This window comes from Oncorhynchus mykiss, chromosome 3 (assembly GCF_057628025.1).
Source record: "Oncorhynchus mykiss isolate SJ-2025 chromosome 3, ASM5762802v1, whole genome shotgun sequence".
NCBI classification, from domain to species: Eukaryota; Metazoa; Chordata; class Actinopteri; order Salmoniformes; family Salmonidae; genus Oncorhynchus; species Oncorhynchus mykiss.
The window spans coordinates 77058703-77084184 of record NC_143024.1 but is presented as its reverse complement, the minus strand read 5'-3'; the positions used below and the strand labels follow the sequence as shown (position 1 = coordinate 77084184).

At 42.2% G+C, this 25482-nt stretch overlaps 1 protein-coding gene and 1 long non-coding RNA gene across 3 annotated transcripts; both read right to left on the bottom strand.

Annotated features, from left to right (window-relative positions):
* Positions 1-1036: 1036 nt before the first annotated feature.
* Positions 1037-2335, bottom strand: LOC110520400 (uncharacterized). The gene is made up of 2 exons (XR_002472974.3): positions 1932-2335; positions 1037-1799 (listed from the first exon to the last, which is right to left on the bottom strand). It is a non-coding gene; the product is annotated as an uncharacterized LOC110520400 (long non-coding RNA).
* A 5482-nt stretch (positions 2336-7817) lies between these two features.
* On the bottom strand, positions 7818-21600 carry LOC118964311 (uncharacterized). Of its 2 annotated transcripts, none has more exons than XM_036974928.2 (3): positions 21471-21600; positions 9288-11391; positions 7818-9048 (listed from the first exon to the last, which is right to left on the bottom strand). In XM_036974928.2, exons 2-3 carry the CDS (start codon positions 11368-11370, stop codon positions 7913-7915), a joined length of 3219 nt encoding a protein of 1072 aa, XP_036830823.2. In that variant the 5' UTR covers positions 11371-11391; positions 21471-21600; the 3' UTR covers positions 7818-7912. The 2 variants fall into 2 exon arrangements, with proteins under 2 accessions (XP_036830823.2, XP_036830824.2); XM_036974929.2 differs by having other exon boundaries at positions 21170-21491.
* Between the last annotated feature and the right edge of the window lie 3882 nt (positions 21601-25482).

Here is a 25482-nt window from a genome sequence, read left to right as displayed (position 1 = left end):
GTGGGAACCTTGTGGAAGGCTAACTGAAACGTTTGATCCAAGTTAAACCAAATACTAATTGAGTGTATGTAAACTTCTGACCCACTGGGAATGTAATGAAAGAAATAAAAGCTGAAATAAATCACTCCACTCTTATTCTGACATTTCACATTCTTAAAATAAAGTGGTGATCCTAACTGACCTAAGACAGGGAATTTTTACTAGGATTGAATGTCAGAAATGGTGAAAAACGGAGTTTAAATGTATTTGGCTAAGGTGTATGTAAACTTCCGACTTCAACTGTAGGTGTTCCTTTTGTCCAAGTGGGAATGGGCAGTGTGGAGTGCGATATAGACTGTGTCATCTGTGGATCTGTTGGTGCAGTGTGTGAATTGGAGTGGGTCCTGGGTGTCTGGGATGATGGTGTTGATGTGAGCCATGACCAGCCTTTCAAAGCATTTCATGGCTACAGTTGTTAGTACTACGGGGCGATAGTAATTTAGAGTAGTTACCTAGTCGGTCTAGGGCACAGGTAGTATGGTGGTCTCCTTGAAACATGTAGGTATTACAGACTGGGTCAGGGAGAGGTTGAAAATGTCAGTGACTTGCCAGTTGGTCAGCGCATGCTCAGAGTACACGTCCTGGTAATCGGTCTGGCCCTGCAACCTGTTTCAAGGTCTTACTCACATCGGCTACAGAGTGATCACACAGTCGTACGGAATAGCTGGTGTTTTCACACATGGTTCAGTGTTGCTTGCCTCGAAGCGAGCGTAGACGGCATTTAGTTCATCTGGTAGGCTTGCATTACTAGGCAGCTCACAGCTGGGTTTCCCTTTGTAATCTGTAATAGTTGAGGGCATCTCCCTGCCTGTGATGCTATCAAGAGCACCCAGCTTCCACAAACAAAACATCAGGCTATTGTCCCATTACACACACACATATGAATCATACACACAGACATAGACATGATTGGATAGGGTTGAGATGTGTTGTTTCTGTCCTTGTCCTTTAATCCTCTGCCACAGAAACAGTGTCTCAAACTCTGTGTGGATGCTGAATGTCCAACAACTTTATCTGAAGGTAGCCTGGAGTGTGGCTCAAACTGTTCTTCATGTTTTGTGATTATGCATGCATCTACACAGTGCACAAAACATTAGGAACACCTTCCTAATATTGAGTTGCAACCCCTTTTACCTTCAGAACAGAATCAATTCATCGAGGGCATGGACTTCACAAGGTGTCGAAAGTGTTTCACAGGGATACTGGCCCATGGTGACTCCAATGCTTCCCACAGTTATGCACCAGGCTACTGGTCATTTTTGATACACACTGGAAACGGTTGAGTGTGAACAACCCAGCAGCGTTGCAGTTATTGACCCTGCTCAAAGCACTTATATGTTTGTGTCTTACCCATTCACCCTCTGAATGCCACACATACACAATCCATGTCTCAATTGTCTCGAGGGATCATAGCTTTCACGTGGATTCACCTAGTCAGTTTACGTTATGTAAACTCAGTGTTTGTGTGTTTTATCTCCCATTCTGTGCTTGGGATCCACACAACTTGTGAACTCTGAACTCACTGTAGCTGAACATGGTATGCACAGACGAGAAGCTTCACCTGGGGAGAGAGGAGTCCATCAATAAAATGTTATTTATTTAGCCCTTTTAACAACTTGTCAGTCTTTTACAATAACTTGGACTAGAGCCCCTCTCCCCATGGCTATGAGTTAGGCTGTGTGTGTAGGTGACTCTGCCAGGCAAATGAACAGTTTGTTGATGCCTGGCACTGGGCTGAATGAGTAGATGAAGTGACTGTCCTGTGGGGTGTTATTGAAAGAGGAAAAGATCAGTGACATGAATCAATCAACTAACTATGAGGTAGAACAAACAAAAAAATAAACTGTTCTCCAGACCTCCAGGCCAGGAGTACTCCTGATAGTGACACTCACCAGGAAGATGGGCAGCTGGAACATGTCGTTAAGCACCATGGCATGAACACTGTAGTGCCTGCACAGCCTGGCTGTGATCTCACCTCAGGAAGTTAGCAAGGAAAAGTAAGAGCAAGATACCAGAGCCTGGAAAGAGAAAGGAAGGAGAGGGAGACCGAGATTATGATGAAAAGCTTTCCCCCAAACAAGTGCAGCAATCCAAATGTACTGCATCTGTATAATTGTTCAAAGTATTAAAGGGACAGATCACTTTTTTGAAGGTTTAGCTTATTTTCAACTTACCTAGGGTGTTGTGGAAGTCTGGAAGTCTATGGGTATCTGCTTAGCATCCTACTAGATACCCATAGACTTCCAGTCATAGTGCTAATGCTAGTTAGCATTGGCTCACAAAACTACCTCTTAACTTCCTTCATACTGGACACAGATACATAAAAATCGTATCCACGAGTTCATCTGACTCTGGGGAAGTAGATAAAGGGCCTAATTGCCAAAATCCTGAAGTATCCCTTTAAATTTCAAAACTGTTGTTTTCCATAATTGTTATTGGTACAATTCTAAATCCCTGTTGGAACATCAAGTAAGCTGTATGAATATTCTCAGAACTGAAATAACATTTGAAAGTTTAGATCAAGTAACAATTTATTAACCAAGCAAATATAGTATCTTACATATACAGTACACAATGAGCACCAGGGGGCAACAAAAGGCAGCTTTATAAGAAATACATATTGAAGAAGAAAACACTATTAATGATGTCCATGTCTTTAGACAGTAAATAGTGGGGTGTGTAACAACAGACCCTATACAAGTCAGCCTTAATGTTGAACTTAAACAGCTGTTGTGAAATCAATATGGTTAAGACAGTAGTGAATAAATATTAATATAAAAAGTGTAAATGTTAATATTAGACAAGCAATAAAACAATTACATGGAACGCTAGAGCCTTATGATCTACATATTTAGCAGGAAAGACAGGTACAATAGGAATAGGTTTTGTGTGATTCTCTGAAACTAATTCCACACGTAGAACAAAGGAACCAATTCCAATTGGCAAAATCACATTTACAATAGCAACTTTTGGTCAAGGACGTGGATTGGAGAACCAAAAGCGTCCTGAAATTGTATGGGAAGTCAACCAACATTATAGTAAAAGTTACTATTGACCATAAATGATTGTGGGGCGATAGCCTCCACAATATAGTATGCATCGATTGAGGGTGTGTTCGTAATTTACGATTTCAGAGCACTCTCCCTTGAGTGTGCCAGAGCGCACAATAACCCACGATTTTTTCATTGTTACTTGTTACAACTGTTGAATAACTGATGAACTTACGAACACGCAACACCCGTCGAATTTGACAGTTGTCAGTAAAGGTGGGCAAAAAACGGAATTAAATTGTTGCTAGCAACACAGTTAGTCACTAACGCTCTAGATAACTAGCTCTGCTAGGGCGAGTTAAATGGTCAGTGAGTTCGCTCATTTGTGTCTGGAAGTAGCTAGCAAGCTAACCAACTTTAGCAAGCTAACCAACTGCCGTTGTGAGACAGCTCTCACGTGCTCATTTCTTTACAATAACTACCAGCAAACGATGTGCTACCGTTTTTGTAGCATCTGTACAAATTCTAACACCAGATCGGTTGTCATAAGAAATGTATGCAAACAAATCTAGGCTACTGTAGATAGATAAGCTATATGTTGGTATTCAAGCTGTTAATCAATAAATGCAAAGTCACTTGTTAAATCCACTTCAATCAGTGTAGAGGAAGGGGAGACCAGTTAAAATTATTTTTAAGCCTGGAGACAATTGGAGACATGGATTATGCATGTGTGCCATTCAGAGGGTGAATGGGCAAGACAAAGGATTTGTGCCTTTGAACAGAGTATGGTAGTAGGTGCCAGGCGCACCGTTTTAAGTGTTTCAAGAACTGCAAGGCTGCTGGGTTTTTCACAAATTGTCCACCACCCAAAGGACATCCAGCCAACTTGACACAACTGTGGGAAGCATTGGAGTCAACATGGGCTAGCATCCCTGTGAAACAATTGACACCTTGTAGAGTCCATGCCCTGACGAATTGAGGCTGTTCTGAGGGCAAAAGTGGGTGCAACTCAATATTAGGAAGGTGTTCCTAATGTTTTTAAACTTCGTGTAAGTGAGAAGTAGACATTGGTTTGAAGCCAAACCCATCAGCCATAACTCACCCACACTTCTTTCAAAGAGTTTACTTGAATACTGCCAATGACTGGAATGAACTGCAAAAGTCACTGAAGCTGGAGACTTATATCTCCCTCACTAACTATAAGCATCAGCTGTCAGGGCAGCTTACTGATCACTGCACCTGTACACAGCCCATCTGTAAATAGCCCACCCAACTACCTCATCCCCATATTGTTATTTGTTTGCTCTTTTGCACCCCAGTATCTCTACTTGCACATCATCATCTGCACATCAATCACTCCAGTGTTAATGCTAAATTGAAATGATTTCGCCACTATGGCCTATTTATTGCCTTACCTCCCTAATCTTACTACATTTGCACACACTGTATATAGTTTTTCTATTGTGTTATTGACTGTACATTTGTTTATCCCATGTGTAACTCTGTTGTTGTTTTTGTCGCACTGCCTCGCTTTATCTTGGCCAGGTCGCAGTTGTAAATTAGAAATTGTTCTCAACTGGCCTTAAATAAAGGTGAAATATATCTTCTTCTTTAAAAAAAAAATTCTCCCAGTCACTTTGGGAGAAGGGTGGAAAATCGGAAATGCAGCCATAAGTGGGCCCTTTGCTATGATCTGAAAGTGTCACTGACTTTGCCCGGTGCAATAGGTCCCTTTCAGAACCTTCCAATGGTCCTAAAGCGCGCACTCTGCCCACTTGGCAAGCCTAATCTACATCACCTTTTGACTAAAGCAACTCACCAGGACTGAGATGGCTCACTGGGTTATGGAGCTGTGGGAATCTGGCTTAGTAATGAAAATGAATGTCAGCTCTAGATGCATATATACACAAAAACTAGCATGATTGAAAGGAATGATAAAAACAGTGTTTTTAAAAAATATATAAAAACAACTACTGATACACCAGTAGCTAGGAATACTAGCTATCGTTAATAACATAAGTAAAATATCCATGATAATAAATTCAACCATGCTTCAAAATGCATGGATGTAGATAGTGTATGCATGTAGGCCATGCAGTGGAGGCTGCTGAGGGGAAGACGGCTCATAATAATAGTCGGACGGAGTGAATGGAATGGCCAACACATGGAAACCATATGTTTGATGTATTTGATACCATTTCACTGATTCCGCTTCAGCCATTACGACGAGCCCGACCTCCCCAATTAAGGTGCCACCAACTTCCTGTGATGCCATGTATTTATAATCCATTAAAAGTCACACAAATTTCAAATGGAATAACCCGCTAAATTCACAAGTTTGCTGGTCAGTTGTTAAACTCAAAACCTAACCTACACATATACATTAGCTACACATACAATGGTACAGGCAAGAATACACAAAACATTTTGTACATCTGGATCCAGATCCATTTGGTGAAGTATACCATTAGTGTGATCTAAAAGGTAAAGTTATCAGTTTAACGGTCTAGGTTTGCACAACTTTCATCTACAAAGTTCAAAAAACTATTCACTGTAATTGGTACATGTAATCTATTAATGTTGAACATATATTTAGTGCTCATGCATAATATTTCACTATGTAGCCTAGATGCTACAGATAGGCCCACTAGTAGATTTGTTTCTCTCAATAGATTAGAGTAACGCAATATTATTTTCAATTATATTTGATCATTTCTATGACTCCAAGTATTGATTCTCAATTTATTTTGCTAGGAAGTTAAAGTTACAGTGCCTTGCGAAAGTATTCGGCCCCCTTGAACTTTGCGACCTTTTGCCACATTTCAGGCTTCAAACATAAAGATATAAAACTTTATTTTTTTTGTGAAGAATCCACAACAAGTGGGACACAATCATGAAGTGGAACAACATTTATTGGATATTTCAAACTTTTTTAACAAATCAAAAACTGAAAAATTGGGCGTGCAAAATTATTCAGCCCCCTTAAGTTAATACTTTGTAGCGCCACCTTTTGCTGCGATTACAGCTGTAAGTCGCTTGGGGTATGTCTCTATCAGTTTTGCACATTTGACATTTTTTCCCATTCCTCCTTGCAAAACAGCTCGAGCTCAATGAGGTTGGATGGAGAGCATTTGTGAACAGCAGTTTTCAGTTCTTTCCACAGATTCTCGATTGGATTCAGGTCTGGACTTTGACTTGGCCATTCTAACACCTGGATATGTTTATTTTTGAACCATTCCATTGTAGATTTTGCTTTATGTTTTGGATCATTGTCTTGTTGGAAGACAAATCTCCGTCCCCGTCTCAGTTCTTTTGCAGACTCCATCAGGTTTTCTTCCAGAATGGTCCTGTATTTGGCTCCATCCATCTTCCCATCAATTTTAACCATCTTCCCTGTCCCTGCTGAAGAAAAGCAGGCCCAAACCATGATGCTGCCACCACCATGTTTGACAGTGGGGATGGTGTGTTCAGCTGTGTTGCTTTTACGCCAAACATAACGTTTTGCATTGTTGCCAAAAAGTTCAATTTTGGTTTCATCTGACCAGAGCACCTTCTTCCACATGTTTGGTGTGTCTCCCAGGTGGCTTGTGGCAAACTTTAAACAACACTTTTTGTGGATATCTTTAAGAAATGGCTTTCTTCTTGCCACTCTTCCATAAAGGCCAGATTTGTGCAATATACGACTGATTGTTGTCCTATGGACAGAGTCTCCCACCTCAGCTGTAGATCTCTGCGGTTCATCCAGAGTGATCATGGGCCTCTTGGCTGCATCTCTGATCAGTCTTCTCCTTGTATGAGCTGAAAGTTTAGAGGGACGGCCAGGTCTTGGTAGATTTGCAGTGGTCTGATACTCCTTCCATTTCAATATTATCGCTTGCACAGTGCTCCTTGGGATGTTTAAAGCTTGGGAAATCTTTTTGTATCCAAATCCGGCTTTAAACTTCTTCACAACAGTATCTCGGACCTGCCTGGTGTGTTCCATGTTCTTCATGATGCTCTCTACGCTTTTAACGGACCTCTGAGACTATCACAGTGCAGGTGCATTTATACGGAGACTTGATTACACACAGGTGGGTTGTATTTATCATCATTAGTCATTTAGGTCAACATTGGATCATTCAGAGATCCTCACTGAACTTCTGGAGAGAGTTTGCTGCACTGAAAGTAAAGGGGCTGAATAATTTTGCACGCCCAATTTTTCAGTTTTTGATTTGTTAAAAAAGTTTGAAATATCCAATAAATGTCGTTCCACTTCATGATTGTGTCCCACTTGTTGTTGATTCTTCACAAAAAAATACAGTTTTATATCTTTATGTTTGAAGCCTGAAATGTGGCAAAAGGTCGCAAAGTTCAAGGGGGCCGAATACTTTCGCAAGGCACTGTAGCTAGCGCTAGTTGGCTGTACCTGCGCCAAAAGGTCCAGTATTTTTTATTCTCTACCTTGTTCTCCAACTTATTTTTAGATGGGGGGCCAACATGTTCTCAGCACTTACTTCCATGACTGAACAAAACTCGTTTTCTCATGTCTCTCTCCTGTCCCTCTGCAGCAGACATGGTGAGCAATATGTTTGAAACATCAAATCGCAATAAAATCAAAGTATCGAATCGTAGTCCTTATAGAATCGTGAGAATCGCAATATATATACACATATATATATATATATATATATATATATATATAGTATTGGCACCAAAGTATTGTGATAAAATCGTATTGTTAGGTCCCTAGCAATTCCCAGGCCTAACGGATACGTAGGTAGAAAAAAGTAGGTTGTGACATTATAAAAATGCTACATAATTATAATTATTGCTTTACAATGTCAGATCAGAGAGAGCAAAGATGGTCAGATTAAATCAAAAGTGTTGAAACTAGTTCAAAGAAATCATAAGTACAGATAAACAGGAAGATCTTCTGGAAGTCCCAACGGCACCTTTGGTTTCTGTTGCATCCCTGGACTTTGTTTTTCATGGTCCATGTTTTGCTTGCCTGAAATATGCCTCCTGCACATTGTCATTAATGTGTTATGCACATAGTTTTTTACATCTTTCCATGTCCTGCCTTGTAGAACTGGTTCAGCTGCAATACATGCATCACATTCCGTTTTACCTGGAATCTTCATCAGTTTAGTGAAGTCTCCTAGCTGCCGCCTGACCGCAGCCTGAGCCTCATCACTCCATATCTTCTGCTTCCTTTGTGTTGTCACAGCAACAGGACCTGCCTCTAGTCTCTCGTCTTCACCCTGTGCAGGTACAGTCCTTGTTCCACCAACCTCTTCCTTAGCTATCTTTGCCGATTCTTTCTTTGTCCATTTTCTGGGGTCCACTCCTGTAAGGCCCTTCTTCCTTTTAATTGATTTTACTGTGTTGTGCACATAGTTTTTGATGTCTCTCCATGTCCTGTCTCGTACAGCTGGTTCATTGTGGAGGCATACTTCACAGTCCCGTTTACCTGGAACCTTCATCATTGAGATAAAGTGTCCCAACTGACGCTTTACCGCAGCCTTAGCCGCATCACTCCACGGCCTCACAGGACTTGTCCTCGCAGGAACTGTCCTGACAGGAAGTGTCTGTGCATGAAGTGTTGGCGTAATAACTGTACGCGCTGGAAGTGTTTGTGCAGGATATGAACTTGCAGGATTAGTCCCCGAAGCATATGATGTTGCAGGAGATGAAAGGCCATAAGGACTTGCAGGATATGATCTTGCATGGTGAGTGCCTGCAGTATATGTCCCTGCAACATATGAACCTGCTGGATCGGTCCCTGCAGGATGTGTCACGGTAGGATATGCTCTCGCAGAATCTTTCCCTGCAGAATATGACCTCGCAGAATGTGATCCTGAAGGATATGACTTCTCAGGATATGTCCCAGCATGATATGACCTTGAAGGCTGTGCCTCCACAGTATATGACTTCGCTGAATACGTCTCTGTAGGATATGATGACCCAGTAGGACATGTCTCGGTAGGATATGTCCTTCCAGTATCTGTCCCAGCTGGGTATGTCCCTGCAGAAGATGTCCCTATGAAATGAATAGAAACAGAAGAAAAGGATTCATGAACATGTGCCATTATCATATATTGTGAAGAGGAACAGAGCAAACACTATAGAGTAATAAGTTGCCAGCTTCTCAAAAATGTAGGTCTCGTGAACATGTAAATGGCACAAAAACAACAGATTTTTCCACTGAATTTATCATTTAACCCCTTAAAACACAATGGACATTTTCTCCAAATACCCTGTAAAGCAACTAATACTCACCATATGTAGGAGAAACAACCCTTTCCTCAGATGGCCCTGGAATTACCACTGAAACCTGATCCATTGCAAGCAGCAGTTTGCTGATTTCTGCTAGATGTGCAGCATTTTCAGAGAGCCTGTAGTACTCTTTATGGACCTGGGTGTCATGTCCCAATAACTTTGCCACCTGATCCAATTCACTTTCATTCAAGTTTAGTAGTTGGCAATGGATAGCAACCTCTTTCCTCACTGTCGCATGGATCAGACTTTCAGGATTCTTTGCATCACACTCATGTGCACACTTCCTCAGACAGTCAAACCCTCTGATGTAGCTTGCTGCATCCAGGCTACGTGCAAAGACATAAGGGTTGTCCTTTGACACACCAACTTTGTCTCTGTTTGCAATAAGGATCTCAAGAGATGAGATCATCCTCTCCGTTAGTAGGACTGGCATTTTCCTACCATTTTTGCCTTCTATTTCCAACCTGGTTAATTTGTCGTCTCCAAGCTCCTGCTCCAGCCTTGAGAGGTTATTGAAAATGTCTGCACTAGCTGGAGATTTCTTCCTGTTTGTGTACGTTTCCAACAGCATTTTCGCAACTTCGCCTGTCCTTTTTCTGTTGAAGAGAGCTATTTCTGCAAGAAGAGTTTCATTGAGCTTTTTCCAGACAGTGTTGGTGGGGTTCTCCAGCAATTCTTTCTTCGCTGTGTCCTCTGCAACCTTGAGAAACTTCTGAAGTTTGATCAAATCCTCAGTTAGTGAAGACACATCAACTTCATCACACTGAGGGACAGCGCTGAGGGATAGACCGGAAAAACAGTTATTCCAATCGTTTTCAAGAAGTTCAATGAACCTTTTGGCTTGTTCCTCTGCCTCACGGTTCTCTGTCATACGACTCTCCCCAAAAGCTATTTCGGTAGCTCTTTTCAAGGAATAGCCAATCTTTAAAGCAAGAGATGGGGTCTTGTACCTGTCGGAGGCAGGGTCATGACCACTCATTTTCCTGGCAGCATGAACGGCCAATTTGAATTTGGATGGTACACATACTTCATGCAGATATTGAACACCACAGTCCATCTCATTTACAGCAAGTACAAATCTAGCCAATTCCCTCATTTTTGAACCAATGTAAGTAAACTGTGACTTGGCATGACCATGCTTTGCAGATAGTGCATTGCCATATTTACATATGAGGGGATCATTTTTGATGTGGCATGAGATGTCATCTTGATTCATATTGTGTATTATTTCTTCATATCCTCCAGTAGAATAGACAGGCAATGGAACAAGTTGAGAGGACGCAGCCTGGATCCTCACTCTTTTTCCTCCCCTCGTTTCATCTTGTCCTTTTCTGGCATTACATGAGCTCTCATGCTTCCATAAATCAATTTTGGAGAAAAAAGCTAAGCAGTGTTGGCAGGGCAGGCAGTCACGCACAGAAACGCCATCGTTAGATGGTCTACACTTTCTCACAATTTCCCCAGCTCCACTTTGAAGAACTTCAAAGTTGTGTTGATAGTTGCCTTTGTTACGGAGTTGGTCAAGCAACAGAGACCTGATTTTGGAGAGTTTTGGGAAGCTGATAGCATGACCAACAGCTGCTTCTTCTGCGTGCATCCTTTCTAAATGTCTTGCAATGTTGTGGTGTGGTTCACTGCAATACAGGCAGAAGTGCTTTTTGTCCAATTTTCTTTTACCATCATCTGTCGTATCACATGCACTGACTGTCAATTTTGTGCTGGAACGTAGGCTTGACCTTGTGCCTTTCCGTGGCGCAAACTTCTTGAGGCAAGTTTTTTTAGCTTGTGCTGCTTTTTGGGGGGACGGCTCAGATTCACTATTATCGCAGGGGCTTTCTGCATTAGATGGAAGAGGATCTGAACCACTTGGGAGGTTTGAATCCAGTCTTTGTTCTTCTACCTCATCACCTGAACTGTTATCATCACTTGAACTGTTCTCTTCAGCACTATTTTTTATGTCACATAAAGCTCTCTCCATGTCATATAAAGTCTTCTCCACATCACTTGAAGTCTTCTCTTCATTGTGTAGAGGATTTCCTTTCTCGTGTAAAGGATTCTCTTCCTGGTGTTCCCCATCCATCATTTAGGCTGCTACCATCTGCACCTACACAAAACACAGCATAGGTCAGGAGAAACCCATCATAAGCCTAGTACATGGTAAAAATGTTGAATGGAAGTATCTCAGGTACAAGCTGTGCGTATGTGAAGAAATAGGAATATAGCCAACCACTGTTTAGGCGAGCAGGTTGATGGGTTTCCGACCGAAAAAAAAAATCCCTTTGCAAAATAATGCTTTTTATTAATTGATGGACAAATATGACAATCGTAAATACATTTGACAGTCATGCTTATTGGTCAATTTGCTGAATATTGTGGAATTAAATTGGGGCATGTGTATCTATTTTTTGCAGAATATCACTTGTCAGACAGCGCTTGAGCTGCAGCTCACCAGCTCATTGTTGCTGGAGTGAAATATGTGCTTTTATAATAGCGCAACAATACGGTAGTATTTTAAAAACAGTTTTGATGGCCACGATTAAAAAGAGCTACTATTTTTATTATTCCCATTTGCCATGCAGAGGCAACGGTAGGCTACCAGCATGTCACCAACCACTTTGCAATGTGAGCTGGAGACAGTATGCATTTTGGAAACATATACTTAACTGATGAAACCTGAACGTTTTACTTATGAGGCATTGCTTCAATGTAGCCTAGGCAAAATCTGACCATAGAAACATGGAGGCAATGATTTCATAAAAACTTCCTCATATGCCATTTGAAATCATGCATTTCTCTCCTGTTCTATTGGTTTTCATATCAACTTTCTTTCACTGTCCAAAAGCCAAAAGGCACAATCCTAGTCATGTACTGAACAAAATATGTACACAACATGCATGTCCCATGTTTCATGAGCTGAAATAAAAAAATCCCTGAAATTTTCCATACGCACAAAAATCTTATATCTCTCAAATTCTGTACACAAATTTGTTTACATCCCTGTTAGTGAGCATTTCTCCTATGCCAAACTAATCCATCCACCAGACAGGTGTAGCAGATCAAGAAGCTGATTAAACAGCATGATCATTACACAGGTGCATCTTGTGTTGGAGGACAATAAAAGGCCACTTTAAAATGTGCAGTTTTATCATCACACAACACAATGCCACAGATGTCTCAAGTTTTGAGGGAGTGTGCAATTGGCATGTAGACTGCAGGAATGCCCATCAGAGCTGTTGCCAGAAAATGTTACCATAATGTAATTTCTGGCGGATAGTCAGGGTGCCAGATCATAATTACAAATCATTTGTAGACTGCAAATTGACTGCAATAAGCCCAAACAGATATAATATTTGACTAGAACAATCATTTTACACCTTGCTTACATTTGTATACGATTACATATACAGTGCATCGGAAAGTATTCAGAAACCTTGACTTTTTCCACATACTGTTACGTTACAGCCTTACTCTAAAACGGATTAAATTGTTTTCTCCACTCATCAATCTATACACAATACCCCATAATGACAAAGCAAAAACAGGTTTTTGCAAATATATTAAAAATAAAAACTTCAAAATTACATTTACATAAGTATTCAGACCCTTTTAGACCCTTGGGTATGACGCTACAAGCTTGACACACCTGTATTTGGGGAGTTTCCCCCATTCTTCTCTGCAGATCCTCTCAAGCTCTGTCAGGTTGAATGGGGAGCGTCACTGCACAGCTATTTTCAGGTCTCTCCAGAGATGTTCGATCGGGTTCAAGTCCAGGCTCTGGCTGGCCACTCAAGGACATTCAGAGACTTGACCCAAAGCCACTTCTGTGTTGTCTTGGCTGTGTGCTTAGGGTCGTTATCCTGTTGGAGGGTGAACCTTCGCCCCAATGAGGTCCTGAGCGCTCTGGAGCAGGTTTTCATCAAAGATCTCTCTGTATTTTGCTCTGTTCCAATTCCCCTCGATCCTGTCTAGTCACCCAGTCCCTGCCACTGAAAAACATCCCCACAGCATGATGCTGCCACCACCATGCTTCAATATAGGGATGGTGCCAGGTTTCCTATTCAAGCCAGAGTTCAATCTTAGTTTCATCAGATCAGAAAACCTTGTTTCTCAAGGTCTGAGAGTCCTTTAGGTGCCACCAAGTGGGCTGTCATGTGCTTTTTACTGAGGAGTGGCTTCCATCTGGCCACTCTACCATAAAGGCCTAATTGGTGGAGTGCTGCAGAGATGGGTGTCCTTCTGGAAGAGGAACTCTGGAGCTATGTCAGAGTGACCATCGGGTTCTTGGTCACCTCCCTGACCAAGGCCCGTCTCCCCCGATTGCTCTAGGAAGTCTTGGTGGTTCCAAACGTCTTCCATTTAAGGATGATGGAGGCCACTGTGTTCTTGCGGTACTTCGATGCTGCAGAAATGTTTTGGTACCCTTCCTCAGATCTGTGCCTCGACACAATCCTGTCTCGGCGCTCTACGGACAATTCCTTCGACCTCATGGCTTGGTTTCTGCTCTGACATGCACAGTCAACTGTTGGACCTTTTATATACAGGTGTGTGCCTTTGCAAATCTTTTCCAATTAATTGAATTTACCACAGGTGGACTCCAAACAAGTTGTCAAAAGTTTGGACACACCTACTTATTCAAGGGTTTTTCTTTATTTTTACTATTTTCTACATTGTAGAATAATAGTGATGACATCAAAACAGCAAAGCACCATCATACCTCCTCCTCCATACTTCACAGTGGGAACCACACATGCAGAGATCATCCGTTCACCTACTCGGTGTCTCACAAAGACACGGAGGATGGAACCAAAACTCTTGATGGTTTTTCAGACATTTCTAAGACACTTTCAAAGTTCTTGAAATTTTCCGGATTGACTGACCTTCATGTCGTTTCTCTTTGCTTTTTTGAGCTGTTCTTGCCATATGGACTTGGTCTTTTATCAAATAGGGCCATCTTCTGTAAACCACCCCTACCTTGTCACAACACAACTGATTGTCTCAAATGCATTAAGAAGGAAAGAAATTCCATTAATTAACTTCTAATAAGGCACACCTTAATATGCATTCCAGGTGACTACCTCATGAAGCTGGTTGAGAGAATGCCAAGGCTGGCAATATTAACCAGGTGAAATTGTGTCCCTTCAGGGTATATGCAACAGCTTGGGCCGCCTAATTTGCCAGAATTTTAATTATGACATAACATTGAAGGTTGTGCAATGTAACATGAATATTTAGACTAATGGGTGCCACCCCTTAGATAAAATACGGAACATTTCCGTATTTCACTGAAAGAATAAACGTCTTGTTTTCTAGATGATAGTTTCCGGATTCTACCATATTAATAACCTAAGGCTCGTTTCTGTGTGTTATTATGTTATAATTAAGTCTATGATTTGATAGAGCAGTCTGACTTAGCGGTGGTAGGCACCAGCAGGCTCATAAGCATTCAAACAGCACCTTTGTGCGTTTTGCCAGCAGCTCTTCGTTGTGCGTCAAGCATTGCGCTGTTTATGACTTCAAGCCTATCAACTCCCGAGATTAGGGTTGTGTAACCGATGTGAAATGGCTAGCTAGTTAGCAGGGTGCGCGCTAATAGCGTTTCAAACGTCACTCGCTCTGAGACTTGGAGTGGTTGTTCCCCTTGCTCTGCATGGGTAAAGCTGCTTCGAGTGTGGCTGTTGCCGTTGTGTTCCTGGTTCGAACCTAGGGAGGAGCGAGGAGAGGAACGGAAGCTATACTGTTACACTGGCAATACTAAAGTGCCTATAAGAACATCCAATAGCCAAAGGTACATGAAATACAAATGGTATAGAGAGAAATAGTCCTATAATTTCTATAATAACTACAACCTAAAACGTCTTACCTGGGAATATTGAAGACTCATGTTAAAAGGAACCACCAGCTTTCATATGTTCTCATGTTCTGAGCAAGGAACTTAAACGTTAGCTTTCTTTCATATATATATATATATATATATATATATATATTTTTTTTTAAATCGGCCAATTAATCGCTATCGGCTTTTTTTGTCCTCGGTCGACCTCTACTACACATCCCAAGTATAACTGACCATACAATGAAAGACAAGCATTGTAATTTTGAATTTCATAAAGTGAGTGAAATAATTGAAAAAAATGATTGTTGTCAATCAACAATGTCAAGCCACGGGGTCTGACAACTTGGATGGAAAATCCTCCGACTTGGACGATAATAGCAGATGATATTGCCACTCCTATTTGCCCTATGTTCCATCTAAGCCTACTAGAAAGTGTGTGCCCTCAGGCCTGTAGGGAAGCAAATGTAATTCCGTTACTTTGATCCAAGATGGCGTAGCAGTCAGACGTCTTTGTCCTGTCGTGTCCCTTGTATATATCGTTTACATATTTTTCTTCGCATATCTTTAAAAAATATTTTACTAAACCTCAACTTCTAAATACTCTCCTGCAACCGCCTCACCTGTTTTTTGTTGTTGTTTTTTTTCTCCCAAAAGTATTTATATTTTCTTCAGATCTGGAATCCCTCAACTGAAGCTAGCCAGCTAACTACCAGCTATCAGTCAGCAAACCATTGCTAGCGGTCATCAGCTAACCTTTAGCTCAGAAAGCTCTCGCCAGTTCGAACAACGTGACTCTAACCAGAGCATAACGGACCTATTATTTATTTATTTATTTTATCCCCCCCATATCCCAGGATTCCTACCGCAAACTGAACATTTTCATCTGCATCTTCGCTACTAGCTAACCGCAATCCCGGGTGACTACTCCTGGCTAGCGTTTCCATCCCGGGGCAAGCACCAATTAACCTGAAGCTAGCCCGGCCAGGGCTCCTGTGCTACCACCGAAGCCTACTCCTGGAACCCCGCCGATCCTCTACGACTGGAATATCGACATAATCTGCCCGAGGACTCCAACAGGCCCCTCAGGCGCGACGCCCGCTGAAGGCCCATTCTGCTAACCAGCTAGGCCTGCTAGCTACCTAGAGCTACTTGGAACCCTACTAATTCCACGACTGGTCTATCGACGTCACCGCACGAAGAGGCAAAACCTTACCCCCATTGCGAAATCCCCCAAAGGCTAACTTGCTAGCCCCTGCTAACTGCTTGCTTGCTAACCCGGTCTGCTAACTGCTAGCTTGCCTGCCCAGTCTACTAACTGCTAGCTTGCCTGCCACGGTTTGCTAACTGCTAGCTTGCCTGCCCGGTCTGCTAACTGCTAGCTTGTTTAGCCCTGGCTAACTAACTGTTAGCATCGGCCTGCTAACTGTCTGAATCGCTGTGTCCCCCAGTCAGCCCAACCACTCACTGGACCCATATGTTCACTTGGCTACGAATGCCTCTCTCTAATGTCAATATGCCTCGTCCATTACTGTCCTGGTTAGTGTTTACTGTCTTATTTCACTGTAGAGCCTCTAGCCCTGCTCAATATGCCTTAACCAACCATGTTGTTCCACCTCCTACATATACGATGACATCACCTGGTTTAAACATCTCTAGAGACTATATCTCTCTCAACATTACTCAATGCCTAGGTTTACCTCCAATGTGCTCACATCCTACCTTACCTTTGTCTGTACACTATGCCTTGAATCTATGCTATCGTGCCCAGAAACCTGGTCCTTTTACTCTCTGTTCCGAACATGCTAGACGGCCAGTTCATATAGCCTTTAGCCGTACCCTTATCCTACTTCTCCTCTGGTGGTGTGGGGATTAATCCAGGTCCTGCAGTGCCTAGCTCCACTCCCACTCCCCAGGTGCTCTCATTTGTTGACTTCTGTAATGTTAAAAGCCTTGGTTTCATGCACGTTAACATTAGAAGCCTACTCCCTAAGTTTGTTTTACTCACTGCTTAAGCAAACTCTGCCAACCCAGATGTCTTAGCAGTGTCTGAATCCTGGCTTAGGAAAACCACCAAAAACCCTGAAATCTCCATCGCTAACTATAACATTTTCCGCCAAGATAGACCTGCCAAAGGGGGCAGTGTTGCAATCTACTGCAAAGATAGCCTGCAGAGTTCTGTATTACTATCCAAGTCTGTACCCAAACAATTCGAGCTTCTACTTCTAAAAATGCACCTTTCCAGAAACAAGTCTCTCAAATCAAATCAAATGTATTTATATAGCCCTTTGTATGTACATCAGCTGATATCTCAAAGTGCTGTACAGAAACCCAGCCTAAAACCCCAAAGAGCAAGCAATGCAGGTGTAGAAGCACGGTGGCTAGGAAAAACTCCCTAGAAAGGCCAAAACCTAGGAAGAAACCTAGAGAGGAACCAGGCCATGTCTCTCACTGTTGCCTCTTGCTATAGACCTCCCTCTGCCCCCAGCTGTGCCCTCGATACCATATGTGAATTGATTGCCACCCATCTATCTTCTGGGCTCGTGCTACTAGGTGACCTAAACTGGGACATGCTTAACACCCCGGCCATCCTACAATCCAAGCTTGATGCCTTCAATCTCACACAAATGATCAATGAACCTAGCAGGTACAACCCCAAATCAGTAAACACAGGCACCCTCATAGATGTCATCCTAACTAACTTGCCCTCCAAATACACCTCTGCTGTTTTCAATCAAGATCTCAGCGATCACTGCCTCATTGCCTGCATCCGTAATGAGTCTGCGACCAAACGACCACCCCTCATCACTGTCAAACGCTCCCTAAAACCCTTCTGTGAGCAGGCCTTTCAAATCGACCTGGCCGGGGTATCCTGGAATGACATTGACCTCATCCGATCAGTAGGTGATGCCTGGCTATTCTTTAAAAGTGCCTTCCTCACCACCATAAGCATGCCCCACTCAAAAATTTTAGAACTAGGAATAGATATAGTCCTTGGTTCACTCCCGACCTGTCTGCCGTTGACCAGTACAAAAACATCCTGTGGCGTTCTGCATTAGCATCGAATAGCCCCCGTGATATGCAATTTTTCAGGGAAGTTAGGAACAAATATACACAGGCAGTTAGAAAAGCTAAGGCTAGCTTTATCAAACAGAAATTTGCATCCTGTAGTACTAACTCAAAAAAGTTCTGGGACACTGTAAAGTCCATGGAGAATAAGAGCACCTCCTCCCAGCTGCCCACTGCACTGAGGCTAGGAAACTGTTACCACTGATAAATCCACTATAATTGAGAATTTCAATAAGCATTTCTCTACGGCTGGCCATGCTTTCCACCTGGCTACCCCTACCCCGGCACCCTCCACAGTAACCCGCCAAAGCCTTCACCAGTTCTCCTTCACCCAAATCCAGATAGCTGATGTTCTGAAAGAGCTGCATAATCTGGACCCTTACAAATCAGCCGGGCTAGACAATCTGGACTCTCTCTTTCTAAAATTATCTGCCGAAATTGTTGCAACCCCTATTACTAGCCTTTCCAACCTCTCTTTGGTATCGTCTGAGATTCCCAAAGATTGGAAAGCTGCTGCGGTCATCCCCCTCTTCAAAGGGGGTGACACTCTAGATCCAAACTGCTACAGACCTATATCTATCCTACCCTGTCTTTCTAAGGTCTTCGAAAGCCAAGTTAACAAACAGATTACCGACCATTTCGAATCCCACCGTACCTTCTCTGCTATGCAATCTGGTTTCAGAGCTGGCCACGGGTGCACCTCAGCCACGCTCAAGGTCCTAAACGACATCATAACCGCCATCGATAAGAGACATTACTGTGCAGCCGTATTCATCGACCTGGCCAAGGCTTTTGACTCTGTCAATCACAACATTCTTATTGGCAGACTCGACAGCCTTGGTTTCTCAAATGATTGCCTAACCTGGTTTACCAACTACTTCTCTGATAGAGTTCAGTGTGTCAAATCGGAGGGCCTGTTGTCCGGACCTCTGGCAGTCTCTATGGGTGTGCCACAAGGTTCAATTCTCAGGCCGACTCTCTTTTCTGTATACATATAATTGATGTTGCTCTAGCTGCTGGTGATTCTCTGATCCACCTCTACGCAGGCGACACCATTCTGTCTACTTCTGGCACCTCTTTGGACACTGTGTTAATGTTAACTAACCTCCAGACGAGCTTCAGTGCCATACAACTCTCCTTCCGTGGAGTCCAACTGCAAGTAAAACTAAATGCATGCTATTCAATCAATCACTGCCCGCACCTGCTCGCCCGTCCAGCATCACTACTCTGGACGGCTCTGACTTAGAATACGTGGACAACTACAAATACCTGGGTGTCTGGTTAGACTGTAAACTCTCCTTCCAGACTCACATTAAGCATCTCCAATCCTAAATTTATTCTAGAATCGGCTTCCTGTATCGCAACAGAGCATCCTGCCAAACATACCCTCGTAAAACTGACCATCCTACCGATCCTCGACTTCGGTGATGGTCATCTATAAAATAGCCTCCAACACTCTACTCAACAAACTGGATGCAGTCTATCACAGTGCCATCCGTTTTGTCACCAAAGCCCCATACACTACACACCATTGCGACCTCTACGCTCTCGTTGGCTGGCCCTCGCTTCATACTCGTCGCCAAACCCACTGGCTACAGGTTATCTACAAGTCTCTGCTAGGTAAAGCCCCGCCTTATCTCAGCTCACTGGTCACCATAGCAGCACCCACTCGTAGCACGCGCTCCAGCAGATATATTTCACTGGTAATCCCCAAAGCCAACACCTACTTTGGCCGCCTTTCCTTCCAGTTCTCTGCTGCCAATGACTGGAACGAATTGCAAAAATCACTGAAGTTGGAGACTTATATCTCCCTCACTAAACTTCAAGCATCAGCTGTCAGAGCAGTTTACCGATCGCTGCAGCTGTAAATAGCCAAACCAACTGCCTACCTCATCCCCATATTTGTTGTTTTTTTCTGCTCTTTTGCACACCAGTATTTCTACTTGCATATCCTCATCCGCACATTATCACTCCAATTGCTAAATTGTAATTATTTTGCCACTATGGCCTATTTATTGCCTTACCTCCTTACATCATTTGCACGCACTCTATACAGATTTTCTATTGTGTTATTTACTGTTTGTTTATTCCATGTGTAACTCTGTGTTGTCATTTTGTCGCACTGCTTTGCTTTAACTTGGCCAGGTCGCAGTTGTAAATTAGAACTTGTTCTCAACTGGCCGACCTGGTTAAATAAAGGTGAAATAAAATAAAAGCACCCATGCTAACTAGCTAATGTTGGCTAGCTTGCTAGCTATTTCCAGACACAATTGAGAGAACACCTCACTCTGACCATTTTACTCGCCCTCGTAAATGCATCAGTCATTCTGCGCTCTGGCACACTCAGACGAGAGTGCTCTGAAATCGGAGTAGATAGCTAGAATTAACTATGTCCTTTGAGAACGCACCTCGACTACACCACTTAGCTAAGAATGACGTGAATAATCAAGTCAATAAACGTTGGGCAGTTAGATTATTGTTAATATACTGCCTGGCAAATTCGATGTATTAGTAGTCAACTAACGTTAGGTAACGAGCTAAACACCGGTACATACTGATGGATAGTGTAGCTAACAAATTGCCAGCCAACATAACGTGTAACGTAACCTATATGAAAAGTCATTACATTGCACAACATGTTCTTGACATTTGTCATAATTAGTTTAAATAATTAATTTGTTAATTTGTTTAAGCATTGCATTTTCCGCCATTTTCTTAAAATCTGAAAACGATGTGAAGTCACGCCCATTTTCTGAAGAGAAGTGGGGGGTGCTATACCACAGATAGAACAATGAGACAGATCTTTACTGGATGTATAAATGTGACGCATCTGCTTGGCGTTCCCACTTCGGCTATACTGTTAGCTACATATCTACCACCTGACCTGTTTGAGTCAGTGGTTTGTGTCAATAAAATAGCTGACAGACCAAAAAAACGAATATTTATTCTCAGTATAAGTATTTTTTACAACACTAATACAAACCTGAGGGGGCTAAAATAACACCCCCACCACCACTCCATTCCGTCAGCAAGCAGCACTGCCTCACGTCCGACATTAGAGAGCGAGCGAAACAATGCGAGAGCAGGGGAATGTCACAGATAGAACAATAAGGGTTAGTTGTACAAATATTTGGTAATATAGTACCCTCCCACCGCAGGCCAGAAAAGGAGATAAACAAATGTTGACTTCATAATACAGCGACTCGAGGGAGCTAACACCTAAGCACATGTTGTAACGTTGACTAATTAACCGTAAAATTGGAATAAACGTCTGACGTTCTTACCGGAGGAGTAGAACTTGAAACGATATAGCTAGCGCCACTGTTGTGCCCTGAGATAAATCGAGGATAGCATGCGCCCAGGGTTGCCAGATCAAGATACATTTTCAAGCCAATGACCACTCAAAACCCACATAAAAGGCATAAAACTAGCTCCAAAACAGCAAGAGGGGAGTTGCCATATCTATACAATAAACACTTTACCCATAACGTTATCGAGACAATTAAGAAGGAATATTATAGTAACGACGTTGGAAACAAAATTCGGGTTTCAAAATAATAATTATTGCAAGCTATATGACATTGCTTAATTATAATAATAGCAGTCAAACGAGTTAAATCGACATCCATAAATAGAAAATTATCTGGTGAGTTTATAAAGGGGGCAATTATATTTTCTCTTGCCACATATTCAAATTCCTTTATTATGGCATAAGGCACAAGGGGTATGGTATATGGCCAATATACCACGGCTAAGGGCTGTTTTTTACTCACGGTGCAATGTGGAGTGCCTGGATTCAGCCGTTAGTCATGGTATATTGGCCATATACCACATATCCCCGGGGGGCCTTATTGCTATTATAAACTGGTTACCACTGTAATTAAAACAGTAATAGGTATACCAAGGCTTTGAGCCAATCAGCATTCAGGGCTCAAACCAGGTTTATAAATGTAAAGTTTGAATGATGAAAGTTGGACTGAGGATCTCAATCTCTGAGCAAGAAACACCTGGATGAACATAAAAAACGAATGTTAGTCTATTTTCTGGCAATTGTGCTGCCATGTCTCAGATGTTAAGCCTACAAACCGTTATAAATGGCCCATTTTCGAGATTGACTGGTAGCTACAGGTAGCCTATAGCCCCTGATAGGCCTACATGTAAATTCAGATAGTTTACAGTAGCCTAGACAAGATGTAGGCAAGATATAAAGTGAACGATTTAGCAGCTTGCTTAGTTCAAATTAACAGACACGTTTATTAATGAATTTTGCAATAAGAAATGCTTGTTTCCCAAATAGCCTGCTGCAACAGGGGTCATAATTTAAATCACTGAATATTAATAATATGTATATGAACTGAAAATGCTTGTCATCAACAGTCAGTGGTTATTTAAAAAAAATGTTTTGTTGTAGTCTACCCGTAGCCTAATCTGACTACTGTTACCGTCAATTTAATTTGTTCATAATAACACAAGGCAACAAGTTCACCAGCTCCAGGTAGGCTACACAAGTGGCACAATTTGATTCGTAATGACTCCAGTGATATCTTAATTTCAACATATTTATTGTATCTAATGGTTGCCTACAATGGCATATTCATTAATAGTCTACTTGATGGCTAACAGAGGCAAATGTATATTTTTTTCAAATGACTTTTCCTCATAAAATGAACCACGCGAGGGAGTTCCATAACTTCCATTTCAAATTCACTCGGGAAACCCCCAAGAACCAAGAACTGAGCATGCATAAAGCACTTTGCTTGATACCGTTTTCTTTAAGCAGTCATAGAGAATGCACTTTAAACCACCACCGAATTTATATAATGTGCCCAAAGTCGTTTTCCAGTGTTTTGTTTCCATTACTTCTTGATGTGTCTCAGTTCTAGCGTATTGCTATGTTTTATGGAAAAATAGTTGGAAATAGGTGTCTCCATAATGACAATCTAAATAGCCTACCAACAACTGGTAAGAAGTTGTCACAACGTGAATACGTGCAGCTCTCCTCTTGCTCACGTGACTCAGCCAAGAACTGTTGTGTTCTCTCAACACACCCCCACCCCCCTCCGGCCTTCCCCACCGCTCTCACTCCCTCAGCAACAGCCTGCCTCAGTTAGCGGTCTGTGACATGTATATTTGTAAAGAGAAATGCCATGGCAGCCGCGGTACAATTTATAAATAGGCCCAACACCCGCGGCCAATACTTTTTCAACAGCAACATCGTTGTCAAAGTAGCCCAAATGCAGGAAAACCACGAACTTGGCAACGCTGCATGCGCCCCAAAGTAGAGACGTTGTCTTAGATGGGATTTACCAGGGGTTGGCATCCAACGTCAATGGTGCATTACTGCCTCCTACTGTGCTGGAGTGTGGGCCAGAGACCGTGGTGTTTTCTCAATTAGATTTGTTCAACTCCTGCGTCCTTCCTCAGACCTTTTTTCGAAAATGTCTACGTTTGTCGAGAGGGAATGTGGACGAAAATGCGATTGTAAGAAAGGTTAAACTAGGCAGGTAGCCTAGTGGTTAGAGCGTTGGACTAGTAACCGCAAGGTTGCAAGATCGAATCTCCGAGCTGACAAGGTAAAAATCTGCCGTTCGGCCCCTTGAACAAGGTAGTTAACCCACTGTTCCTAGGCTGTTATTGAAAATAAGAGTTTGTTCTTAACTAACTTGTCTCGTTAAATAAATGTAAAAAATCATCAGTGGCGACCCGTCATGTGGGCCCCACCTATTTAGCAAAAATAAACATATCTTAACATTCTAGTTCCCTGCTTTGCATGTTATTTTGGCATTAATACGCGTCACATATCAGTTTGCAAATGTAATTTTTAAAATAATTGAGTTAATAAAGCCGCATACAACATGGTCTCTTTTCTAATTTCTTGAGTAAGGCAGCTCCAAAATGCAGGTTATTCAGCCAAGCTCAGTGCTTTCTGTCGTGGTAGGGCAGCCAGCAGAAAATAAGAAGCGTAGGGGTTGGTAATGTTCGCTAGTTGCGACGTGATTGGCTCAGTGTTCTGTCACTCATGGGGACATTACCTCACCGCAAAATCTACGAGAGCTCGAAAATCAAGCCCCTTGGGTGCTGCCATAGATTTACATTAGAAGTGCCAATCCAAGAAGGCTCAAGGTTATTGGCCACAGATAAAATGACAAATCACGTTATATCTACTGTAGCTTTGATTGGGCTGATCATGTCAACATCATACTTTCAAAATCTTAGCTAGCAAGCTAGACAAGCAGTCATCATGAATCAATACAACAATCTACTGGCAAATCCTTGTCATATGAAGAGCAATTATAGATAAAAACGTATTGGTGCTCATCGGCCATTGGACATAAACATTACACAAGTTGTAAATCGCAAATTCAACAATGAGTGGTTTGGAAGAAGTCAGTGGCTAACTGCAAGCGTTGCAAAGCTATCACTAGCCTGCTATTCAGTGGAGTGGGTGTGGGGTCCAAGTCTGGGTTTAAGGGTCTCTTTTCCAAGCTTAAAACGCTAAACATTCACATCCAACACCATAGGTCAGAAAATGTTGAATACATTGGCCATGTTGTCAATCCAGCATGATTTCTGCCACATTCAAAACAACTGGAAACACAGAACTGGGAATCTCAGACTTCAGTGAGTTCCAGACAGTTGGGAACTTGGAAAACAAGCTCCATCTGGGAAAATACGTATTGAACAGTCATCCAACTCAGAATTCCAAGTCGGAAACTCTGGCCTCTTTCTAGAGCTCCGACCTGAAGATCACTGACGTCATGATTCAACCTAGTTTTTTTTCAGAGTTCCCAGTTGTCTTGAAAAGCACCATAAAGCCAGAGAATGCGAGACTTGGATGACAAAATTTGCCCACAAGAAGGATCTGGGCACAGCACACCAAGGTGGGTCCAAAAATGTATCGTATGCTGCTGCATAAATTTAACATGTCTTAATCAAATTTAGTGCCTCGTCATTCCCTTATGCTATAGTTTGTACATCTCAATTGTTAGAAGAAACCAGATTTGTTTAAACAAGTCAGTCATATCAGCTATGGTTTTTTAAAAGGCAGTAAATGAGTCTGAGTGAACCGTTTTGTTGCCAGACAAGGCCCCACTGATAGCCAGGTGTAGAGGTGGTAAGGATTCACTCCATGGTGCTGAAATGAAAGCTCTGCTGTTGGAACAGCTTTATGTAGGGCTTAACAGTTTGTGGGCACCGTTTGTCACCGTTATAGTGCAATTCATGTATTGATTAGTCTTGTGGCTTTGCATCTATGTTTTTTGTTTTCCCCACCAAACTACATGCTAAAAATCGCCA

Excerpts from the sequence above, each read along its gene's own strand:
- LOC118964311 (XM_036974928.2), bottom strand. The coding sequence starts at position 11,370 with ATGATGGATGGGGAACACCAGGAAGAGAATCCTTTACACGAGAAAGGA. Across the intron at positions 9,049-9,287 it reads GGTTGTTTCTCCTACATATG|GGACATCTTCTGCAGGGACA; the intron begins GTGAGTATTAGT and ends TTCATTTCATAG.